The sequence below is a fragment of the Polyodon spathula genome, chromosome 9 (assembly GCF_017654505.1).
Source record: "Polyodon spathula isolate WHYD16114869_AA chromosome 9, ASM1765450v1, whole genome shotgun sequence".
NCBI lineage: Eukaryota > Metazoa > Chordata > Actinopteri > Acipenseriformes > Polyodontidae > Polyodon > Polyodon spathula.
In genome coordinates, this window is record NC_054542.1 from 19,108,039 (window position 1) to 19,128,843 (window position 20,805).

At 38.8% G+C, this 20,805-nt stretch overlaps 1 protein-coding gene across 5 annotated transcripts in view; it reads left to right on the forward strand.

The window, feature by feature from the left end:
* ift88 (intraflagellar transport 88 homolog) overlaps window positions 1-15,706 on the forward strand; it is a 75,002-nt gene extending 59,296 nt beyond the window's left edge. Inside the window, exons 24-26 of one of the 5 annotated variants that reach the window (XM_041258812.1) lie at window positions 8,380-8,427; window positions 13,053-13,166; window positions 14,792-15,706. In XM_041258812.1, coding sequence (XP_041114746.1) covers window positions 8,380-8,427; window positions 13,053-13,166; window positions 14,792-14,913 — 284 coding nt within the window. In that variant the 3' untranslated portion in view covers window positions 14,914-15,706. The remainder of the gene's footprint in view (window positions 1-8,379; window positions 8,428-13,052; window positions 13,167-14,791) is intronic. The other 4 variants (XM_041258808.1, XM_041258809.1, XM_041258810.1 and 1 more) reach the window with 4 other exon arrangements.
* The last annotated feature ends 5,099 nt before the right edge of the window (window positions 15,707-20,805 follow it).

Sequence of the window (20,805 nt, forward strand, 5' to 3'; positions counted from 1 at the left end):
ATAAGAAATAATAGACACTACTCAATTTCTCAAAATAAATATTTATAAATAAAATAGTTCTTCATTCCATTATGTTCATCGGTAATAAAGAAAAGCGTAAGTGATATATACATTTTGTTCATGAAACATCAATTGCTTATATCCACAAAATTCTTGATATTTATAAATGTTGTAAAAAACTATCTATCTATCTATCTATCTATCTATATACTAATGCCCAATGAAAACGCAACAGTCTGAAGTTTGACATGAATAGCTCATTGGGCACTTACATTTTAAATAGTGAGCAGATAGCTTTGTTGATTGTTGAGTAGTATTGTTCCTTGGGATAACAAAATAGTGAGCTAAAGTCATGTTGTTTCATAAAAACGGCAGGTGCTCTGAGTTTGGTATTTGAGTTGAGTTACAATTGCCAAAATTAGTTGATCAAGAATCTGTTTAAGTAGCCATTCAAAAAGACATGATTTTAATTAATGCAAGAACAGCGAAAGATATAACCATGCCCCGTCTGAGTAATGAAGATCACCTGGTTGCTATCGGCATGATTAAAGGCGGTCTGTCAGAGAAGTTGCACGGAGAATGAGATGTTTTTCTTCCACAATCAGCAGACTAGTCCAGAGAAACCAGGAAACCATCTCTGTGAGGGACAGGCCACTTCCTGGAAGGCAGTGGGTCACCACACTGGTCCAGGACTGTTGCATCTGATGGCTGATGTGTTTTTTTAATTTACTGAAACACGTTGCATCTTTTGTGAGTGTAAATTAAATAACAAAAATATGGTCATTTATACCGGTTTGCGACCCCCCCCCCCCACACACAACAAAAAAAAAAAAAAAAAAAAAGATGTCATTAGCAAAGAGCCAACTGTACTAACGAGGTCAAAAAATTGACCATGTTTTATTACCCATTTTAAAACGACTAAATAAACAATTACCAAATTAACATTATCTTAATATGTTGCTTAAAACAACAACAGAGTATATCCATAATAAAGTTGAGTTCTTACCTATAAACAACAGTAACAGGTTTAACGCTTGGGACTCCCTGTCTGTAGCTTGGTGTTGTTTACGTTAACGTCAGCATATTTAAGTGATTGGAAGCTGAAATTACTTTTCTTATACCAATACAGTCCGGATAAGCGATAATCAGTTAGTTTGAAAATGTGGCATTAAACAATGATAATAGATGCATAGGCAGTGATTCTGTGAGTGCTCCAGGACTCGAGCATCAATGGGGGAAAAATAAAGTCCTGTGCAGTGCAATTAAATCACATGTTCTGTCAAATTATAGTGTGGATGCTTCACAATCAGAACTGTTATTGCAGCGTTTAAAAAGTAAAACATTCACTGGAGGCTCTGACAAACCGGAAGGCGATCCTTCACATATTCAAATCCATTTATAGAAAGTCTCTCCACCTTCTTGAAAAAGTCTGCGTTCAGGGTTGCCAGAAATTAAGATGCACCTGTAGCTCAAAGCCAACAAAGTACTTGCCCAAAAGTAGGCCAATGTTATGTTGTTCGACCAAACCCAAAAGTAACCAAATAAATGTGGTGTTTTCCAGTTTCCAGTATGTTTATTTTAAGGAATAAATCCCAGCTGTGCACAGACATATAACTATTGCATAACAATGGGTAGCAGAGTGGCCAATTTAGGTTTAATAAGAAAAAAAGGTGTGGGGGAGTGCAAAATGTTTACATGACAAGCAGAACTACAGTTTTTTAAATTGAAAATTTAATTGCTTTAGCCGGTGTAATTTACAGTATAAAGCGCATATCAATAAACCTTTGCAATAAAAAAAATAAAACATATTTAACTTGCGTAAACTCTTCTTGATGGGTCCTGACTCCAGAAGATATTTTACAAAAAATTGCTAAAATATAAACTAAAATGTCTTTTGTGTTTTAACTGAAATTTCTTTCAAACTTTAACTATGTAGTTGTCACTTTTTAAAGTGTTCCATTAGCTGTTATACATGCTGGCAAACAGCTGTCTAGGAGGCGCAAACGAGGCAGAGGTAAGGCCATTTCTCTGTAGTCCAAATCAAATGTGCAGTGTATTTGACAGCAGCTTCAGTCCCATTCTATCTCGACTCGACTCTTTTAAGAAACGACATGTGAGAGAACACTCTCTGCGAGCGCACTTGAAATTGGAAGTGTCAACATCCTGATCGCACCAAATTCCATTTCTTCCAAACTGTGATTGCAGCTGCATCAGTCTATTCATACACCCCAATCCAGAATTGTTCCACGTTTTCCTTTGCGGTGAATTTGCAGGAAGACACGTTTCTCCACCTGTGTTGGACACACAAAAAACATACCAGGCAGCTCAGTCACAGCTGGGAAATTTAAACACTCCAGTTTCTTGTCCAGTGATTGTGGAAGTTGCATCTGGTACTGTGTTAGAAGCACCTTAATGAAATCAATCCACTTTAGCGATTGCATCTTTGGCAACATCACACAGTTTGCTTGCTTCCATCTTTTCTCTGACTGTCATTCCAAGATCTGCATCGTCCTGTGACAGGTAAACACTGGAAGCCTGTATAAATCCAAAGCAAACAACTGGCTTTCATTGTTAGCTCTGAAGACACTTGGCTTTGCAACTCTTTTCAGTTGACGTGTACAGCATCTGTAGGTAACAAAATATTTCAAGTGTACCACCTGATTCTAGCTGAAATATTTAGTTGACTCTTCTAATTTCCTTCAAGAAAGACTTCAGAAAAATCTGATACAGAAAGTTGGTCTCTCCTTGTACATTTCAGACAGCAATCTAGCAGAATAGCAATGCTTCACAGAAGCAGCCTGGCCAAAGTGCAATTTCAATTAGTATTTAAGCACAAATAGAAAGACACAAAACAAGACTTATAAAATTAAAGGTTTCCAGGCTGGGCAGTGCCTTCACTGGATCAGAAAATACAAAAACCAAAAAATAGCAAGCAGAAACACCAGCTTGCTTCCTCAGCTCCCTCCTCTCCCTAATGGGAAGCTGAGGCCTCCTTTTATGTCAGGTGGCTGGGTGCTGATTGATTTAATTACTCCAATCAATAAGCCACCTGAACTCTAAGCAAACTTTTCACTGCACTGTTCGAAGACAAATGCGTTGACATCATGAAATATGTTTACGCAACTCAAGTACGCGACTACAGTCATGCAAAGGAGATGTTCATGCGCTGAACTGTCATGGTAGATTAGTTCGTACAAGTAAAGAATTATGACAGATTCTCACTCCAACATTTCGTCATGCCAAAAGATACGGTCCTTTTCGAGGTTAATTAAAGCAGTACATTTGCAGAGGGGGTAAATGAAAAAGCGTCCAAAGTTACATCCTCATCGATACGTCCCCATTTAATACTAAAGAGATTTATCAATGTAACAGACTATAATGCAAGGTCAATTAGGTCACGAACGACGTTTCTTCTGTCTGATAACAAACTGCCACCATGCTTTGCTGTTGTCAAGTGTCACATAATACAGAAGCACACACGAAAAGTTTATTTCAGTCCCATGTGTGCTTTTCAAGTCATCAAACGTCATAAACGTGGTACGAAAACTTAGTAGACAGTATTGTCCCCGTTTGGTTGAAAAATTGAGAACAGTCTGAGGGCAAGAAAGGACATCTAAAAAAACATCAAACCGGATTGACTAGAAAAAATTTTTGTACACACAGCCGGAACCACACTCGCACAAACTTTACTCTTCGAGTCTTAGATCACATGCAGTATAGGAATCTCTATGACTACTCCAGAATGACAATTTGACAACCTACGAAGCTCCACCATTTAGTGTACGTCATACAAGTACATCTTAGAGATTTTTTTTTATATCAAATTACTGTTAAAATGTTGGATGCTTAGCAACGGTGGTGAAAACACGGAAGGGGTGTGTTCCATGTAGCTAGTATTAGGTAAAAAAAAGGTGTGTTATTTTTTTTCGGGTTAACTTACATCACTTTGACAGGTTAGACCGTTGGGACATTTTTTTCCACGCAATAAAAAAACAAGCCCAATTGAATACTAGAAAATGTCCAATTGGCAATCTAGGTCTGCGGCAATTTCTTCTGTATTTGTTATGATGACTCATTAGTATCTTCTCCTACTAGATCCAGCATCCGTTAGTTCTGGCAATTCTACTGTAGTTGCTGAAGAGGTTTTATTCCACTTCTAATTTAAAATAAATAAATACAAAATAATGTCAAATCTAAACATGACAGATGCAAGGTTAAATTCCTTCTGTTAGCGTTCCAATTTACAACTCTCGTATTTCAATTTGGTACCGTTCGTAGAAAATTTTCTGTGAAGTCACTTTTAAAGACACTTCAGTGAGTAGATTACTATGTCTGAGTGCTTCAACCGCTACTTGAGTAACGATAAAGACTCACGAAATGTCGTCAACTCAGTGCGTGACACATTTTTTAACAGTGATATGTCACAAATATTTTACAGCAGTTGAATCAACTATAAAGTATATCACACATTACATTTATAGTAGTCAAGTGACTTTATTACACACAAAAACCTTATCACTGATGTATGTAATTTGGAAGGCTCCCCACATTTATGAAAAAATGTTTTTTAGTTGCCTATACAGTACGTAGTGAAAGAAAAATGAACAGCATATCTGACATCCGTGGCATTTTACCATATTTAGACGTAGGCTACGGTATAAATGTAACCATCATGTTACTGTTATTTCTAATAAAATTTAAAAAGGATTTGTTACTATTGAAAACAATGTTTTTTAAGTTTAAATAATAATAAATAAAGTAGTAATAATAATCGATTATTATTATTATTATTATTATTATTATTATTATTACTTTCTGCATAAATTTGCAAATAGGGGGTGGATCAGGGTTCTTTAAATATTATAACAAATGTTGCATAATACCACTAATTTGTATTATCATGAGTAGCCTATAATCCAAATGTAGACTGTCCGCAGTGCTAAAAGATGCTCACAATGAGCTGGAGGGATATGTATGCAGTGAGTCTATTGCTTCCAACACGTTGGAGAAACCAGAAATGTCATAAAAATGTATTTTCAAGGCTTGTAAGTACACCCTGCTTTTAGGGAAAAATAGGTACCAGTATTTGGCTTTTCGCCTCAAAAATGCATTGAGCACGGCTGGCAATGCACGAGAAAAGGTGGACTGAGAAATGCCAGAAACAATTGCAAATTTTTAAAACATGTTTTCGAAAGTTCTTTAAAAAATGGTAAGTGTCGCAATTGTCTGCAGCTTATGTACATCTTATTATAATATTTAAAGAACCCTGATCCACCCCCTATTTGCAAATTTATGCAGAAAGGTCTATAATTACATATTCATGTACCCTTGAACTGCAAACAGCCGCAAAGCATTCCCTAAAAAGTCGCAAATAGCATTGCGCCTGTCTAGTACAATTCACCATTCAAGACTTCCGACTCATTGGTTTGTGACTATTGCGACAGGCGCAACACTTTAGTAAACCTACCTCAGAGTTCTAACATTAAATAAAGCCAGCCATAAATTGGTACAATCAAGAGCATGTGATTGGGCAGAGGTAATAGGGATATGAAGAAGATTACTGTAACACAGACCTCTGGGATTGCTAAATGCCAATGAGTATCGTGGTAAGATACTCTATTTTGTACACTTCTTTAGATTCCACCCCCTCCCCAGTTCCTAGTTTAAATAATGTACTAAGTGGTTTTCAGTATTTGCAGCTTGCCTACTCACCACTGCCCTATTTAGGCACAGTCCATCTTTTTTATAGTATCTAGTTCTCCACAAGCAGTCCCAGTTATTTATGAATCCCAACCCTTGCACACACCAGCCAGCCAGCCAAGTATTTATAAACCTTATTCTATTGAACATTTCATCCCCTCTACCAATAATAGGTAATAAACCTGACAAAACAATTCTGTCCCTTAGGTCACCTGTACCAAAATCTACAATGACGACAGGCTCTTTTTTTTATAATCATTTAATAATCTCACCTCACCATTGTTTTTCTTCTCTTTAACCTCTTTAACCAAATTGGTAGGTCCAGGTATAAGAAAGTTTACAAAACGAGAGGAGGCCATTGGGCCACCTTGTCGTTTTGGTGTTAGTAGCTCGATGATCCCAGGCCATCTTGCCAGCTTCTTGAAGGATCCCAGGGTGTCAGCTTCAACAACATTACTGGGGAGTTGATTCCAGACCCTCACAATTCTCTGTGTAAAAAAGTGTCTCCTATTTTCTGTTCTGAATGCCCCTTTTTCTAAACTCCATTTGTGACCCCTGGTCCTTGTTTCTTTTTTCAGGCTGAAAAAGTCCCTTGCGTCCACACTGTCAATACCTTTTAGAATTTTGAATGCTTGAATTAGGTCGCCACGTAGTCTTCTTTGTTCAAGACTGAACAGATTCAATTCTTTTAGCCTGTCTGCATATGACATGCCTTTTAAGCCCGGAATAATTCTGGTCGCTCTTCTTTGCACTCTTTCTAGAGCAGCAATATCTTTTTTATAGCGAGGTGACCAGAACTGCACACAATATTCAAGATGAGGTCTTACAAGTGCATTGTACAGTTTTAACATTACTTCCCTTGATTTAAATTCAACACTTTTCACAATGTATCCGAGCATCTTGTTAGCCTTTTTTATAGCTTCCCCACATTGCCTAGATGAAGACATTTCTGAGTCAACAAAAACTCCTAGGTCTTTTTCATAGATTCCTTCTCCAATTTCAATATCTCCCATATGATATTTATAATGTACATTTTTATTTCCTGCGTGCAGTACCTTACACTTTTCTCTATTAAATGTCATTTGCCATGTATCTGCCCAGTTTCATACATCATGCAGTTGTCATTGCACAGTGCCTGAAATCTATTAGAAAGATCAATCTCATTTGTATGTCAACCGCTCAGTCTCGTCCTCTTGGTAGGACCTCATCATGTAACATATCATAGTCAAGATTCTGCTTGCTGTTACACAAGTATGAAAAAGTAAAATGTTTTGTAAAAGTCACTTGTGTTACAGTTTGTGGTCCAGCTAATACTGTATAGCTAAAATCGTTTCATAAAAAGGAAATGAGACAGAAATCTTATTTATTTGTGTATTTATGTAATGATGTGCTTGTTTATTATATGAATTGCATTTTAGATCTGTCTTCTGCACCACTTTAATGGTGTGTTCGGCCTAGTGAAGGCATTAGCCAGAATTTTTGCCGAGCACATTTAGTATCTATTGCATTCTAACACGATACCTGCTACGTTTCCTTCCATGGCTAGTAGTAGGGAAAAACCAGATTTTTGCTAATGTGTAGTAAATGTTATGTTTAGTAATACTTTGGAAATTACATTTATAGACATGTATCCCTCTTCCACACACACTGTTAACATCATTAATACTTGGAACAAGCATGTTCAGTTCTGACCAGGATAGCTACAAATAAAATGAAATTACATTTTCTTATTATTTTTCGGATAGTACCTTGATTTGTATACTGATTAAGCGCATAGAACACACCCCAGTAAAACTGACATTGTTGTATTCTGTAAATTGTTAACACACCGCACACTCCACAAAATCGGAGCTACAGGATTTTAGCAAAAAAAAGTAGAGCACAGCAGTGAAGGCTCCTCTGAGCACCATGGAATCTAGCGCATGGGTGAAAACCCTTGGCAAGAAGTCATGACCACAGGCAAGTTCACTTGGCACAAATTGGCAAAAAAGTAGATCCCTCTGTTGGCTGATTGCACAGATACATTTGGGCCCAGTGTCTTCTGTAGATGTAGATTTATACAATCTATTTCCATTTAATTTGGATGCATACTTTATGGTATCAGGACATTAGTGTGTTTTACAATCAAGTTCCAGAACTGGATACTCATAGCAGAGTAATAGTACAGGTTGATTGTAAAGTTATTTGGCCTATGTGCTTCTGTGGTGGCCTTATAAAAGTTTCCATGGTAAAAGCATATCAAATTGTATTAAAGCATAGTGAAAGCCCAGAGAGGTGTGGTAAAGCATGGTAAATGCATAGGGAACCTGCAAAATGATTATGCAAATTTACCGCAGTAAACATTAATAAGGGTGGACTTGCTGTACCCTACCCTCTTACTGGTACAGTATGTTTTGGTTTTTGCTGTTAGTATTTTTGTCTTCCAGATTAGATTTTCATTTTGACTCGGGAGAAGACATTTTTTGTGCCACAGCCACAGTATTATACATTTCACAAGTGACAGATCACCCACATTGAGCCTTACAATATTGCTGCATGCTGTCCTACAAAACAATCATTACTGAACTCCATTCTTACACTCATTTTATTCAGGGACTGTTTTATTTGTTTCTTTTTAGCTTTTTAGTGCTACTTTTTCTATGATGTGTCTTTTTCTCTCTTCCCCTGTCTGTATTACAGTTTTCTCTCCTGAAAGTATACACAGTTTTTTACTGGAACAGATGGGAGGTGTGTACAGTATGTAAGATACGTATAACATATGCAACTTTGTATGTGGTGGTGTATTTTTTAGTATGTTGAATATGTTTTATCTGTTTGCTACAAAGTCAGTTCTTAAATGTTACAACAAACATGTTATATGCAGAATGTCCAAAAATTCAGTTTCAGTGTCCAAAAACAAATAGCAAATAGAGATGCATGTCATTAGTCTGGATTATCACTTCGAGTTAGTGGTAATAAAAAGCATTTGGTTTTATCTTTTATTGAAATGCAAAACATTCTACACATGTAAGACTGGATATGTATTTCTTTTTTTCATATGATTTTCCTACAATTTCATCACCCTACAGACTCATGGAAAGTTTAGGAAGGCAGAATAAGTTTAGAGCTTTTTTTTAAAGTATAACCACCCATTTATTTTCCCCAGCATACCTGATTTTGTCTTGTCTGACTCCCAGATTTTAAAATGATTTTTAGATCTGCAACAGATGAAGATTTTGGAAGTGGCACTCTGTATAGGACAGTCCATTCATTATACTGGAAACGGATCATGCAATTGATTTTGATTGTGATATTTCTTCTGCTGGTGGTTGTTTTGTTTTTTTTGTTTTGTTTTGTTTTTTAACATATAGTTGAAGTTGTCATGTTAATAGCTTATGAGTTGTAACAAACTCTCGAGTATCAAAATCATCATCCCAGCCAATTTTGGGCAATTTTCTGAGAGGAATAAAACAATGGGTAGCTGTAAAACTAACAGAAAAGGTTTTAGGGAGGAGCAGTTAAACTATTGTTCTGAGTAGTTTTAACTGGTACTGATATTTTAATCCTTGAAGGCATTTTTCGTTTTATTTCTTTGGCAGACGTCTTTATCCAAGGCAACTTACAGGTGTTACAGGGCAGTAAAGCGTTACAATGCAAGCTTAATATTATTTAAATACAGTGTAGCTTACAATATCAATTAGGATGCAACAAGTTAGGGCTATAACAAGTTATATCTACAATGACATAATAGTGCAAGGCTAGTGTATTATCTGAGGACCCAGTAATGTGGTGCATAGGTCAAGCAAGTCCAGTGCTTAATAGGATCGGTAGAGCAACAGATCTACAAGTGCAGTCTAAACAGGTGGGTCTTGAGGAGACGGTGGAAGGCCGTGAGAGACAGAGCAGTTCTGGAGTTCACCAGTAGCTGGTTCCACCACAGATGGGCTAGGGAAGAGAAGGAACAGGCACAGGAGGATGGAGAGTGGAGGTAAGGCATGACAAGTTGGAGAGGACAAGAGGGGGTGTAGGGAGACATAAGGGAATTGAGGTAGAAGGGGGAAGTGTGGTAAAGAGAGCAGTAAGCAAGAACAAGAGTCTGGGATTGAATATGAGCAGATAGGTAGCCAGTGGAGGGTGTGAAGCCGAGGAGTAGCATTGGAGTAGCGAAGTTGAAACAATACAAAGTGAGCAACAGAATTTTGAATGAGCTGAAGGGGGCAGATAGCCAAAGCAGAGAGACCAGCAAGGAGAGAGTTACAGTAGTACAGTCTGGAGAGTACAAGAGCTTGGACCAGGAGTTCGGTGAAGTTGTGAGAAAAGGTGGATTCTGTAAATGTTGCTAAGAAAGAAGGGAAGACATGTTGAGAGAAAAAAGGGAGGGGTCAAGAATAACACTTAGGTTGTTAGCAGAAGGAGATGGAGAGAGATTAATAGTATCAACGGATACCGAGATGGAGGTCAGAGGAGAGGAAGCAGAAGGAAAGTTCAGGAGGTCAGATTTAGAGGTTGAATTTGAGGTGGTGAGAATACGTCCAAATTGAGATAGCCAGGGGAGATGTGGGAGTCAAAGGAGGGAAAGGAGAGGAAGATCTGGGCATCATCAACTTAAAGGTAGGAGAAGCCAAAAGAGATGAGTGTACCATCCATATTTGGTGTGACCACCCTTTGCCTTCAAAACAGCATCAATTCTTCTAGGTACACTTGCACAAAGTCAGGGATTATGTAGGCATATAGTCAGGTGTATGATTAAACAATTATACCAAACAGGTGCTAATGATCATCAATTCAATATGTAGGTTGAAACACAATCATTAACTGAAACAGAAACAGCTGTGTAGGAGGAATAAAACGGGGTGAGGAACAGCCAAACTCAGCTAACAAGGTGAGGTTGCAGAAGACAGTTTACTGTCAAAAGTCATACACCATGGCAAGACTGAGCACAGCAACAAGACACAAGGTAGTTATACTGCATCAGCAAGGTCTCTCCCAGGCAGAAATTTCAAGGCAGACAGGGGTTTCCAGATGTGCTGTCCAAGCTCTTTTGAAGAAGCACAAAGAAACGGGCAATGTTGAGGACCGTAGATGCAGTGATCGGCCAAGGAAACTTACTGCAGCAGATGAAAGACACATCATGCTTACTTCCCTTTGCAATCGGAAGATGTCCAGCAGTGCCATCAGCTCAGAATTGGCAAAAAACAGTGGGACCCTGGTACACCCATCTACTATCCAGAGAAGTCTGGTCAGAAGTGGCCTTCATGGGAGACTTGCGGCCAAAAAGCCATACCTCCGACATGGAAACAAGGCCAAGCGATTCAACTATGCATGAAAACACAGGAACTGGGGTGCAGAAAAATGGCAGCAGGTGCTCTGGACTGATGAGTCAAAATTTGAAATATTTGGCTGTAGCAGAAGGCAAATTGTTTGCTGGAGAGCGGTACACGAATGAGTGTCTGCAGGCAACAGTGAAGCATGATGGAGGTTCCTTGCAAGTTTGGGGCTACATTTCTGCAAATGGAGTTGGGGATTTGGTCAGAATGAATGGTCTCCTCAATGCTGAGAAGTACAGGCAGATACTTATCCATCATGCAGTACCATCAGGGAGGCTTCTGATTGGCCCCAAATTTATCCTGCAGCATGACAATGATCCCAAACATACAGCTAAAGTCATTAAGAAATATCTTCAGCGTAAAGAAGAACAAGGGTCCTGGAAGTGATGGTATGGCCCCCACAGAGCCCTGATCTCAACATCATCGAGTCTGTCTGGGATTACATGAAGAGAGAGAAGCAATTGAGACTGCTTAAATCCGCAGAAGAACTGTGGTTAGTTCTCCAAGATGTTTGGGCCAACCTACCTGCCGAGTTCCTTCAAAAACTGTGTGCAAGTGTACCTAGAAGAATTGATGCTGTTTTGAAGGCAAATGGTGGTCACACCAAATATGGATGTAGATTTTTCTTCTGTTCACTCACTTTACATTTTGTTAATTGATAAATATAAACTATTAACATGTCTATTTTTGAAAGCATTCTTACTTTACAGCATTTTTTCACACCTGCATAAAACTTTTGCACAGTACTGTAGATGTGAAAGTTGGGAATGGAGGGAGGGGCAGGGGGGTGGAATGTGTTCAGGTAGGGAAAGGGAATATGTACTGGAGAATAGCTTCTGAATATCCTCTACTTTGGAGCAGAAGGAGGCAAAGTCATCAGGTGTAATGGAGGAATGGGAAGGGGGTGGAGATTTGAGGAGGATGGAGAAAAGTCGGGGTTTGTTGGAGGACAGGATTATAGACTGACAGTAACTGTGTTTGGCAGAGATGAGGGCTGAAGAGGAGGAGAGCTAGGAGCAGTAGTGGTCTAAGTCAGAAGGTAGCTTGGATCTCTGCCATCTCTACTCAGCAGTGCACAGCTCATTATGGAATGAGTGGAATGTAGAGGATAGCTAGGGCAGGAGATGATAGGACAGAAGGAGTAAGAGTTGCGGTGAGAGAAGATGATGTCCGAGTCTGCTGAAAGCTGGGAGAATGAGACAATAGGGGGAAGAAGGGAGAGAGGAGAGGAAGTAAAGCTGGTTGTGGAAAAGCACTACAAGGAATAGGTTGACATCTTATAACCGCACACTCAAGGCATGACACGACAACAGTGACATTCAACACCAGATTCGTGTCCACACATTGGAGGGATGTATTAAAATGGATGTGGGTCTGGGTGGATATAGGATTCAGATTTGGTTCACTGAATCCCAAGTATTTGGCCTAATCCAAACCCTGCTCAAAAAGTAGGTATTCAGACCGAATCCTGGATTCGGTGCATCCCTAATACAAACACAGTAAAACTTGACAGACAGAAAGTGATTGCAGGTGGAGACAAACAGAAACCAGATAGGATTCAAAACTAAACACAGTGCTCCGGTGCATTAGTACTATCAACGTAAGAGGCTGTACTCCCTGCGTCCCCTTTGTACTACCAAACTCCTCCCTGTGATCAGCCCGGCGCCAGGGTCTGTCCAATCGCTGCCTGCACCGCAGCTGATCACAGTGGAGTTGTTCAGCATACTTGCAGCTATGCGCTTTCTCCGCAGTAGCCGATTTCAAGTTTCCACCCACTATCGAGTCAGCCCGTCTACGAGAAAGCATACCACCCACCTTACACAGCGCCCTTTCTGGTCAGGTGGGAGATTTGCAGCTCCGATTCCTTCTCTCTCTGTCACAGGTGGATATACAAAAATGTGATGAAACGTAGAAAGTGATGATGTTACTAGAATGTATGCTGAGTGGCGTATTGAGTTTTCCTTTAAGCTGAGTGTCCTATGTCTGCTAGCCTTTTGAGACTAACACTGTTGAAAATATTTAGTCTTGGGTATTGTGTTTTTTCAGACAGTGGGCACAGTAGCCGTGGCACCAGTGCCAAGGCGGAGAGGATGAATGCCAAACTACGGTCTTTGCCTGGAGCCAATGAACCTTATGAAGCCAGCAGCAACAAAGACATAGGCAAGTTCTGAACTTCTTATTCCCTGTTGGTTTTATATTCTCACTGATCTCCAGGCCATCTCCATGGTAGAACTTTCTATGATTCTGTTTAAATTGAGGAACATTCCAGTCAACAGGCAAACAGACTAAACATAGCACAGAATACGGCGGTGAGGAAAGAGGCTTCATCAGTGTACCATGCCTGGTCAATGTGACCATTCATTTAAGCAATAGAACCCAAAAGAAATGTCTTTATTGTCTGGTAAGGCCCGCCTCGTGTCGTTAAATGTCCCGAGCCGAAGGCCAGACAGTAAAGCCCTCTTATGAAGGTTCTTTTGCTATTAGATAATTGATATGTTAAAAAAAATTGAAATGCATAGTTTCGAAATCTAATTTGATAGTTTATTTGGTAAGTGTCCATTCTGTAAACATTCTGACTCAGCTGGAGCTATATCTAAGATTTTGGGGTTGTATATTGTAATAACACAGTGCTGCTATACCTGTAGGTAGGTCCATTCATTAGTTGGAAATGAGAACAACTCCATCTTTTGGTTTTCTTTTCCCCGCAACCACTTACACAGCACAGACATTTTTTAATTTGTTTGTTTGTTTGTTTTTTTTAAATGCAACATTAATCATAATAATACATAAAAATACATGCCAAGGAAAAAATGCACAGTGTGAAAAAGATGTATACTACACAAAATTAAAGCATTTACAAGTTCCTTACGGAAAATTAGATGGATGTTTGTCAAACAGACTAGTGTGTTTCCACACAGAGGTAGTATAGCTAATACAACGCTTCATTGGGCATGCGCCAGTACGTTTCAGATCACATGTGAGGGTACATGCGGAAGTCATGTTTTTTGATTCAGAAGAGATGCTCAAGAACAGTCATTTTGGACATAGCAGTTATGCAGATGTTTGAGTGCATACAGATTATTATACAATGACCAAATACATTCGGAACAGCAAGGTGGGATAGTTTTTATGTTTTATCTTTCATGTAGTGCGGATGTATCCTTTAAATAAATTGAACAGCGAGGAAGCAGAATAGTCTACATTGACAGACAGCATTCAGAGGGTGTATACAACAACAGAGATGTGCTTTCAACAAGCAGAAAAAGTGTTAAAATACACGAAAACTGTATCTACATATTTTTGGGCAGATTGATTTGGAAGTGATTAAACATAGTTTGAAAGATAACATTCGAGGTCCATTATCAGAGATTAAAGCCCTCATATTGACCAATCAGGTTAAAGGAAATCTCCAATCCATTTTCTAAGATGCAATACTGCATTTCATGGAATATTAATTATTCAGGTTTTACATTTTTGCCAGTGAAAGACATGTAAAGCCAGTGAATAGCCCACATTGCATCTTTGCTCCCTTCTTAGATTTGATGTTTCAGAACTCACAGTCATTGTACAAGTGTGCAATGCTAAACACATCATACTTCGAAGTAAGAAACGGGCTGCTTTGCATATTAAAGATTCCTAGCTTTTAATCAAAAACATTCTCAAGCCAATCAAATAAGTCCCCTCATAAGAATGCATACAAATTAAATACTGTTCTTCATTGGGTTAAACATTTTATTTTAGAGCAATTTGAGTACTATAACAAAACGAATATCTGTTCTCTCTAGATGCCTCTTATGTCGATCCCCTTGGCCCTCAAATAGAAAGACCAAAAACAGCCGCCAAGAAACAGATGGATGAAGATGACTTTGCTGATGAAGAGCTGGGAGATGATCTCCTTCCACAATAACAAGGCTGCTTATTATATTAATGTACATTCAAGGGTCTATTTAAGTGATCTAAACAGATACTGATTTAAATACCTAATTTAGATTATTAAAATAAACCCATGAGTATAGTAAAACAACATTGTAAACTGTGCATGTGAGTCTTTAGTATAGTTCATTATGGAAAACACCAGGGTTAAACTGAACATTAGTGGCTGCAGCTCATCTGCCATTTAGATCAGTTGAATAGACACCTCAGTCTGAACACTTGTTATGCTATTTATTACAGTTTGTGTTATAAATATAAGCCTTTGATTATAAAGTTACTTTTTTTAAATTTCTTCACTATTTGTAAATAAATTGTTTTGTAGAATTGTTAAAATAAAAACAAATGATTGTACAGTCCAAAATTGCTATCTTTAGTCTTTCTGATACCCAAATATGCCGCCATTACTGTATTGTATTCTATAAATGAGACTGTTAATGCACAAAAAAAAGTTTGTGAGAACTGCAGAAATTGTATGTAAGGTGGTATGAATCTAGCCTGTTTATACATTTTGCAGTAATTATTAATAAACTGTTACATAGAAACAGCACTTTTAAAAAATGTTTAGGTTATTGATTCCATTCCATCTTTCAGCAGGGGAACTGGCCATGAACGAACATGTTTTATTTTAATTGTAGAGTAAATCCATGGGTGAGAATCATTTTGAAAACTATTTGCGGTATACTGAAAAATACAATTTTAATATATTATTACAGTTAGCACTTCATAAATTGAATGCATTTTCTTCCCAACTAAACCATAAAGATATATTTACAGTGTAATTAAAATTGGGACCATTTGCATAGATTTTTTAAAATAAATTGCAGTAGGATATAAGTAATGTTCTGCATATCTAGTTTAATTCTGTAATTTTCCGGTAAAATTCTGGAGGTTTTTTTTTTTACTGAGCGTCGGTTTTTAATGATTTATGCTTGATTTTTTTTGTCTATTCTTCAATATTTTCCTGGTACTATTTTCTAGGAAATACACAATATTTTATTTAAAATGCTGTTTTATTTGGACTCCGACATTGTAAAAAGAAGCCCTTCATTGCATCCTAGGATACAGCAGGTACGTTTAGACGTCAGAGGGTCAAATAATGTTCAGATGTCTTAAGTTGGTTCTCTGTTCACAAACACATTATAACCTGATTCTTTTGGCCAATCAAAGTCTGATTATGTGGCAATTGCTGGGCGTAGTAACTACTAGCTTGATCAAAAACTAAATTTAAATGCTTACACGAAAATATTATATTTTTTGTGAATGAGGAAAACAAGTAATACGTCCTTGACTCAGTCGAGTTTCCATGTGCCTGATTAGTAGCACAACAAATCCGAAGTGTTGCTGCTGCTCTGTATACAAGAATGCAGCCAGAATAATGTTATTAAGTAGATAAAGATTTACAGGACAATTTTCAAAGCTTTTTACTCTAGTGCAAAATTTGCTCCACTCAATTGCACATAAACTACACCTAATTTTCCAAAACTAAGTGAAAAAAATACAGTATTAATCTTATTTCTCTTTTCCATACCTACATTGTCTCTTGCTAGATGTGTACCTTTAAACTTTCAGAAAATCAAGAGCACATTTTGCTGTTACTGTATTAACTAAATTAATTTCACAATGTACAGGTTTATTAACATTTAAATTCAGCAGTTGAGTCAGATTAATAGCAATCAATTTCAACATAAAGGAATAAAAAATAAAAACTGAAAAGGGGGGGAGGGGGGCAAAGAAATATTGCTGCTTAGGGCCCCCAATCAGCTAGCACCGCCACTGTCAGTTCCCTTTGGAGAGCCAAGATTATGTAAGAAACCACCGTTCTCATTCAGACAACAAAGCTGGAGCAAGCTGGTATAGGCTCCCAGGGGGGCCACTTATCATATCGATTTCAGTTTGTCCTGATCAGACCATGCAAGACCATGTATCCTTGTGATAACTTGCATATCGAAGAACACTTCAAATACTTTTTTAATGAAAACAAACCACAGCTGATTATACATCACTAAGGAATCATGTCGTCCTTTAAAACATGTGTTCAAGATGTTAGTAAATGATTGCAAAAATGCATCCGACAACTCTACGGAAGGCCATCTGGGTCAAAAATGCATTATTTAGAACACATTCTCATTTGACTTTAGTACGTGTTGTAATTCTAATTATTATGCAACCTTATTATTATGATTAGACCTCATCGGTGCCACAGTAGCTGCACTAGGCTGAGTAACATCAAACCGGTCATCATTACTGGCTGCAGGTTGTCAGAGTAAGGCTTCTGGTATATTTGTTGTATGCTGTCTGGCTGAAATGCTAGAGCCAACACGAAGAAGAAAAATGAGACTGATAACAGAATTGTGCACAACTTCATGGAGTGCTGAAGAGTAGCCCAATTCAATTGCAGTACTGTGTAAACATTGCTCCTATAGTTTTGTCCTATAGTTTTGTTAACCTCTTGAGCATTTGTGAGTCATATTTTCAAAGCATCTCCTTTATTCTTTAATTAAGAGAAAAACACCTGTTAACTTTACAAAACTAATATAAAATATAAAAAATAGGAGTTGACTAAATACTGTACTAAATGCTTTGAAAATATGACCCTTTCTCAGTTTTAAAATAAACATTGTTCTCTTTAAACCATTTTCTACGTTTTATTACTTGTAGTGCTTGTTTTTTTTTTTATGATAGTTCTATATGTGGTACACAGTACACATATTTTAAATACAAAGATGTTGACAAAATGATGGATCTTGGACCACTGGAGTGTATTTAAATTACAAAATATTAGGTACCAGGAAGTAGTCTAGCTATTGATAGTGATGTATCTGTGAGTATAAAATAGATAAGCAAGCAAAGTACATAAATATCTTCGACAGAATTAAAGGAAAACATTGCAGTATTGTCAGTGACGCTGAACTTACTCTATTTTTTTGAATAACTCTGCTGCCGATTCTAGGGCTGCTCCGCCCTCAGTGGGCTTACTGTGCGTGTGAATGGTGGGAGGTTATGTAAATTAGCCACTGTAAATACCAGCCAATGATTGATAAGCTATCGATAACCTATATAAACGTGGCATGCACGCTGCATGTGTGTGTGTGATACCAAGGAGTATCACAACCTTCTTCACTGCCAGCCCCGACACAGACCAAGACCGTTATGGTAAGCGTAGAACGGAGCTGCCCAGGTCTGGAACCTGCCTAACACGACCGGCTACAACAACTACTGTCCGAGTTCCCTAACATCTTCGCTGCTCAGCCGAGTGAGATGGGGTGCACTCACTTAGTGCAACACTCCATTGACACAGAGGATGCTCGCCCTATTCACCAACCCCCATGCCGCTTGCCCCAAGGAATAGCCAGCCAGATTATAGAGCCATCAAATAGCCCCTGGACATCCCCTGCTGTCCTGGTGCCTAAGAAAAATGAAGAATGGAGATTCTGCGTTGACTATCGCCATCTCAAAGACGCCACCAGATAGGACTCTTACCCGCTGCCCCTCATAGATGAGTCCCTCGACCTGGTTGCCAGCTCCACCTGGTTCAGCTATTTGAACCTGAGAAGTGCGTACTGGCAAGTGGAGCTTGACCCTGACGCTCGGCCCAAGACAGCCTTCTCCACTGGACGCAGTTTATGGTACTACCTTTTGGACTCTGCAATGCACCTGCTACATTCGAGCGCGTGATGGAGCGGGTGCTAACTGGCATTCACCCCAACAATGCCTGGATGACCTGGATGACCTGCTGGTCCACGGCGCTTGCTTCAAAGAAGCTTAGACCAACCTACGAGCTGTCAAGCATGACCCCTTGGTAAACAAGTGCAGCTGCCTTTACAATCTGCAGCTGCTACATCGTTTCCCTTCTGGGTCAATACATTCGGTAATCACCTTCTTCCAAACTGACTGACTTCCCGACCCTGGGAAAGAACTGTCAGGTCAGCCCATTCAAAGGACTCTACTTTTGCTGCTTAGCGCCCTCACAAGATTCATTATATTTCTGTCATAGTAATACATATCAAGAGTTTAATAATTTGTTTAAAATAATTTAATCTTATGTCTTTAAATATTTTATATAGTAATGTTGTTAATAAAAATATATTTTTAAATACATTTTTAAATATATGCCTATTTTCTGAAACTTCTGTGTGTAGTTTTTATGAGTGAGTGAAGGACGCTACTCAATTGTAGCTCTGTCTGAGACAGAGAAACTGACCCGTTTTGGGACTTACTTTCTAAAACACTAATGAAAACCTGAAACGGGATCCACTTTTGCGTTTTACGTCAAAGTCCCAAACGGGTTTGCCCATATATATATATATATATATATATATATATATATATATATATAATAATACACACTAGTGTTTGTGTGTGTGTGTGTGTGTGTGTGTGTATATAAAACATAAAACATTGTTAGCAGCGTAGTTTGGGGGGCGTGCAGCTGGGGGCTTCCAATTTCCTGTCAATTAGTACCTATTCTCTATTTAAGCCCTGATCACTTGCACCTTCGCTGTCTAGGATTTCGTGCTTCACTGCTAATCTACACTTCGTTGCCTTTCACTGGAGGTCAATTTTCTGCCCAGCGCTCCCAAGATATTATCAATTATTTTCCTACCTGCTCCAGTGATTCTTCTCATCATTCAGCTTCTCCATTCGACTGCAGGAGCTCCAGCGTTAGTCTTTCCTGCTCCATCCAGCTTCTAGCCCAGCAACAGCACCGTCCAAACCACAGATTCATTACTGAACTTGTCTGCGTCTTTATTAGACAGACTGGCCCTCCACTAAAACTTTCAAAGCTCCTTCAACAAGACATCGACATTCCCGTCATCAGCCTTGCCATAGCTCCTCTATTTAAATCCACCACAAAGCTCTGCCTGCTGAATCTTTCTTTACTCCCCTACCCCACTCCCAGAGCCAGTACAATTTACCGTTCCTTCAGAAGATCCTGCCCTGGATTTCTATTAGCTACATTCAACGTTTTAAAGACCCATACAGCCCATTTCATACTCCATTTCAACCTGTGGTGGCTCATGCTTTCGACTGGTCACAACATGCTCCAACGACACGCTGTTCTGCAACTTTTCCACCGGTGCCTCTCAGTCCATGGCTACCACGGCAATGCCCTGATTGAGTGACTGTGGGGAGTGGTAAGTAGCCATGGTGACCAGGAAGCTTCATCCGGCACTGCGAGCTCCGTGTCTCAGTACTGCAGTCTTCTGGCTTGCTGCTGCTGCGCTTTCACAACCTGCGAGGGCTCGTTCAACTCGATGAATTGTGACATCTAAATACTGTGTTAACGTATTTATATACATGACTAACTGTCCTAAAACATGTAACGAAGATATTCAAATCTAAAAGAATATGCAATTGTTGTTCTACATTGACAAGGATTTCAATCACAATAACCAAATGTATTCTACCCGGCTTCACTCAAGCCAATGGATAATTCCAATCATAACCTCTAGATGTAAGTATAACACCACAAATTCTATACAGTCTTTAAGTTGGTTTGTTATCACTGTGAAGCTCGCACACTCCAGTTTTTCTATACATTGCTGCAGTTTGTTGTCACTCCGAGGGATTCTCAAGCGATCCCCCTCCTCCTCAACCTTTTGCCTACCCATAGCAAATGACATTCTTCAATTTCAACTCTTCCCCTCTTCAAGGACCTGGTCATGAAGCAACCTTACTCAGCTGCTTTTTGAATTGCTCAGAATCTACCATCACAGTAACGTACAGCTCCGTTCATTATTGCAGATCTCTGCTTCAGCAGATCTCTGTTCTCTACAGCTGGGCCTCTGCACACCACTGACAGCACTCCATCGTTTTCTTCTTCAGACCTCTGCTCTGTTCAGCAGATCCTGCCCTCTACTGTTAA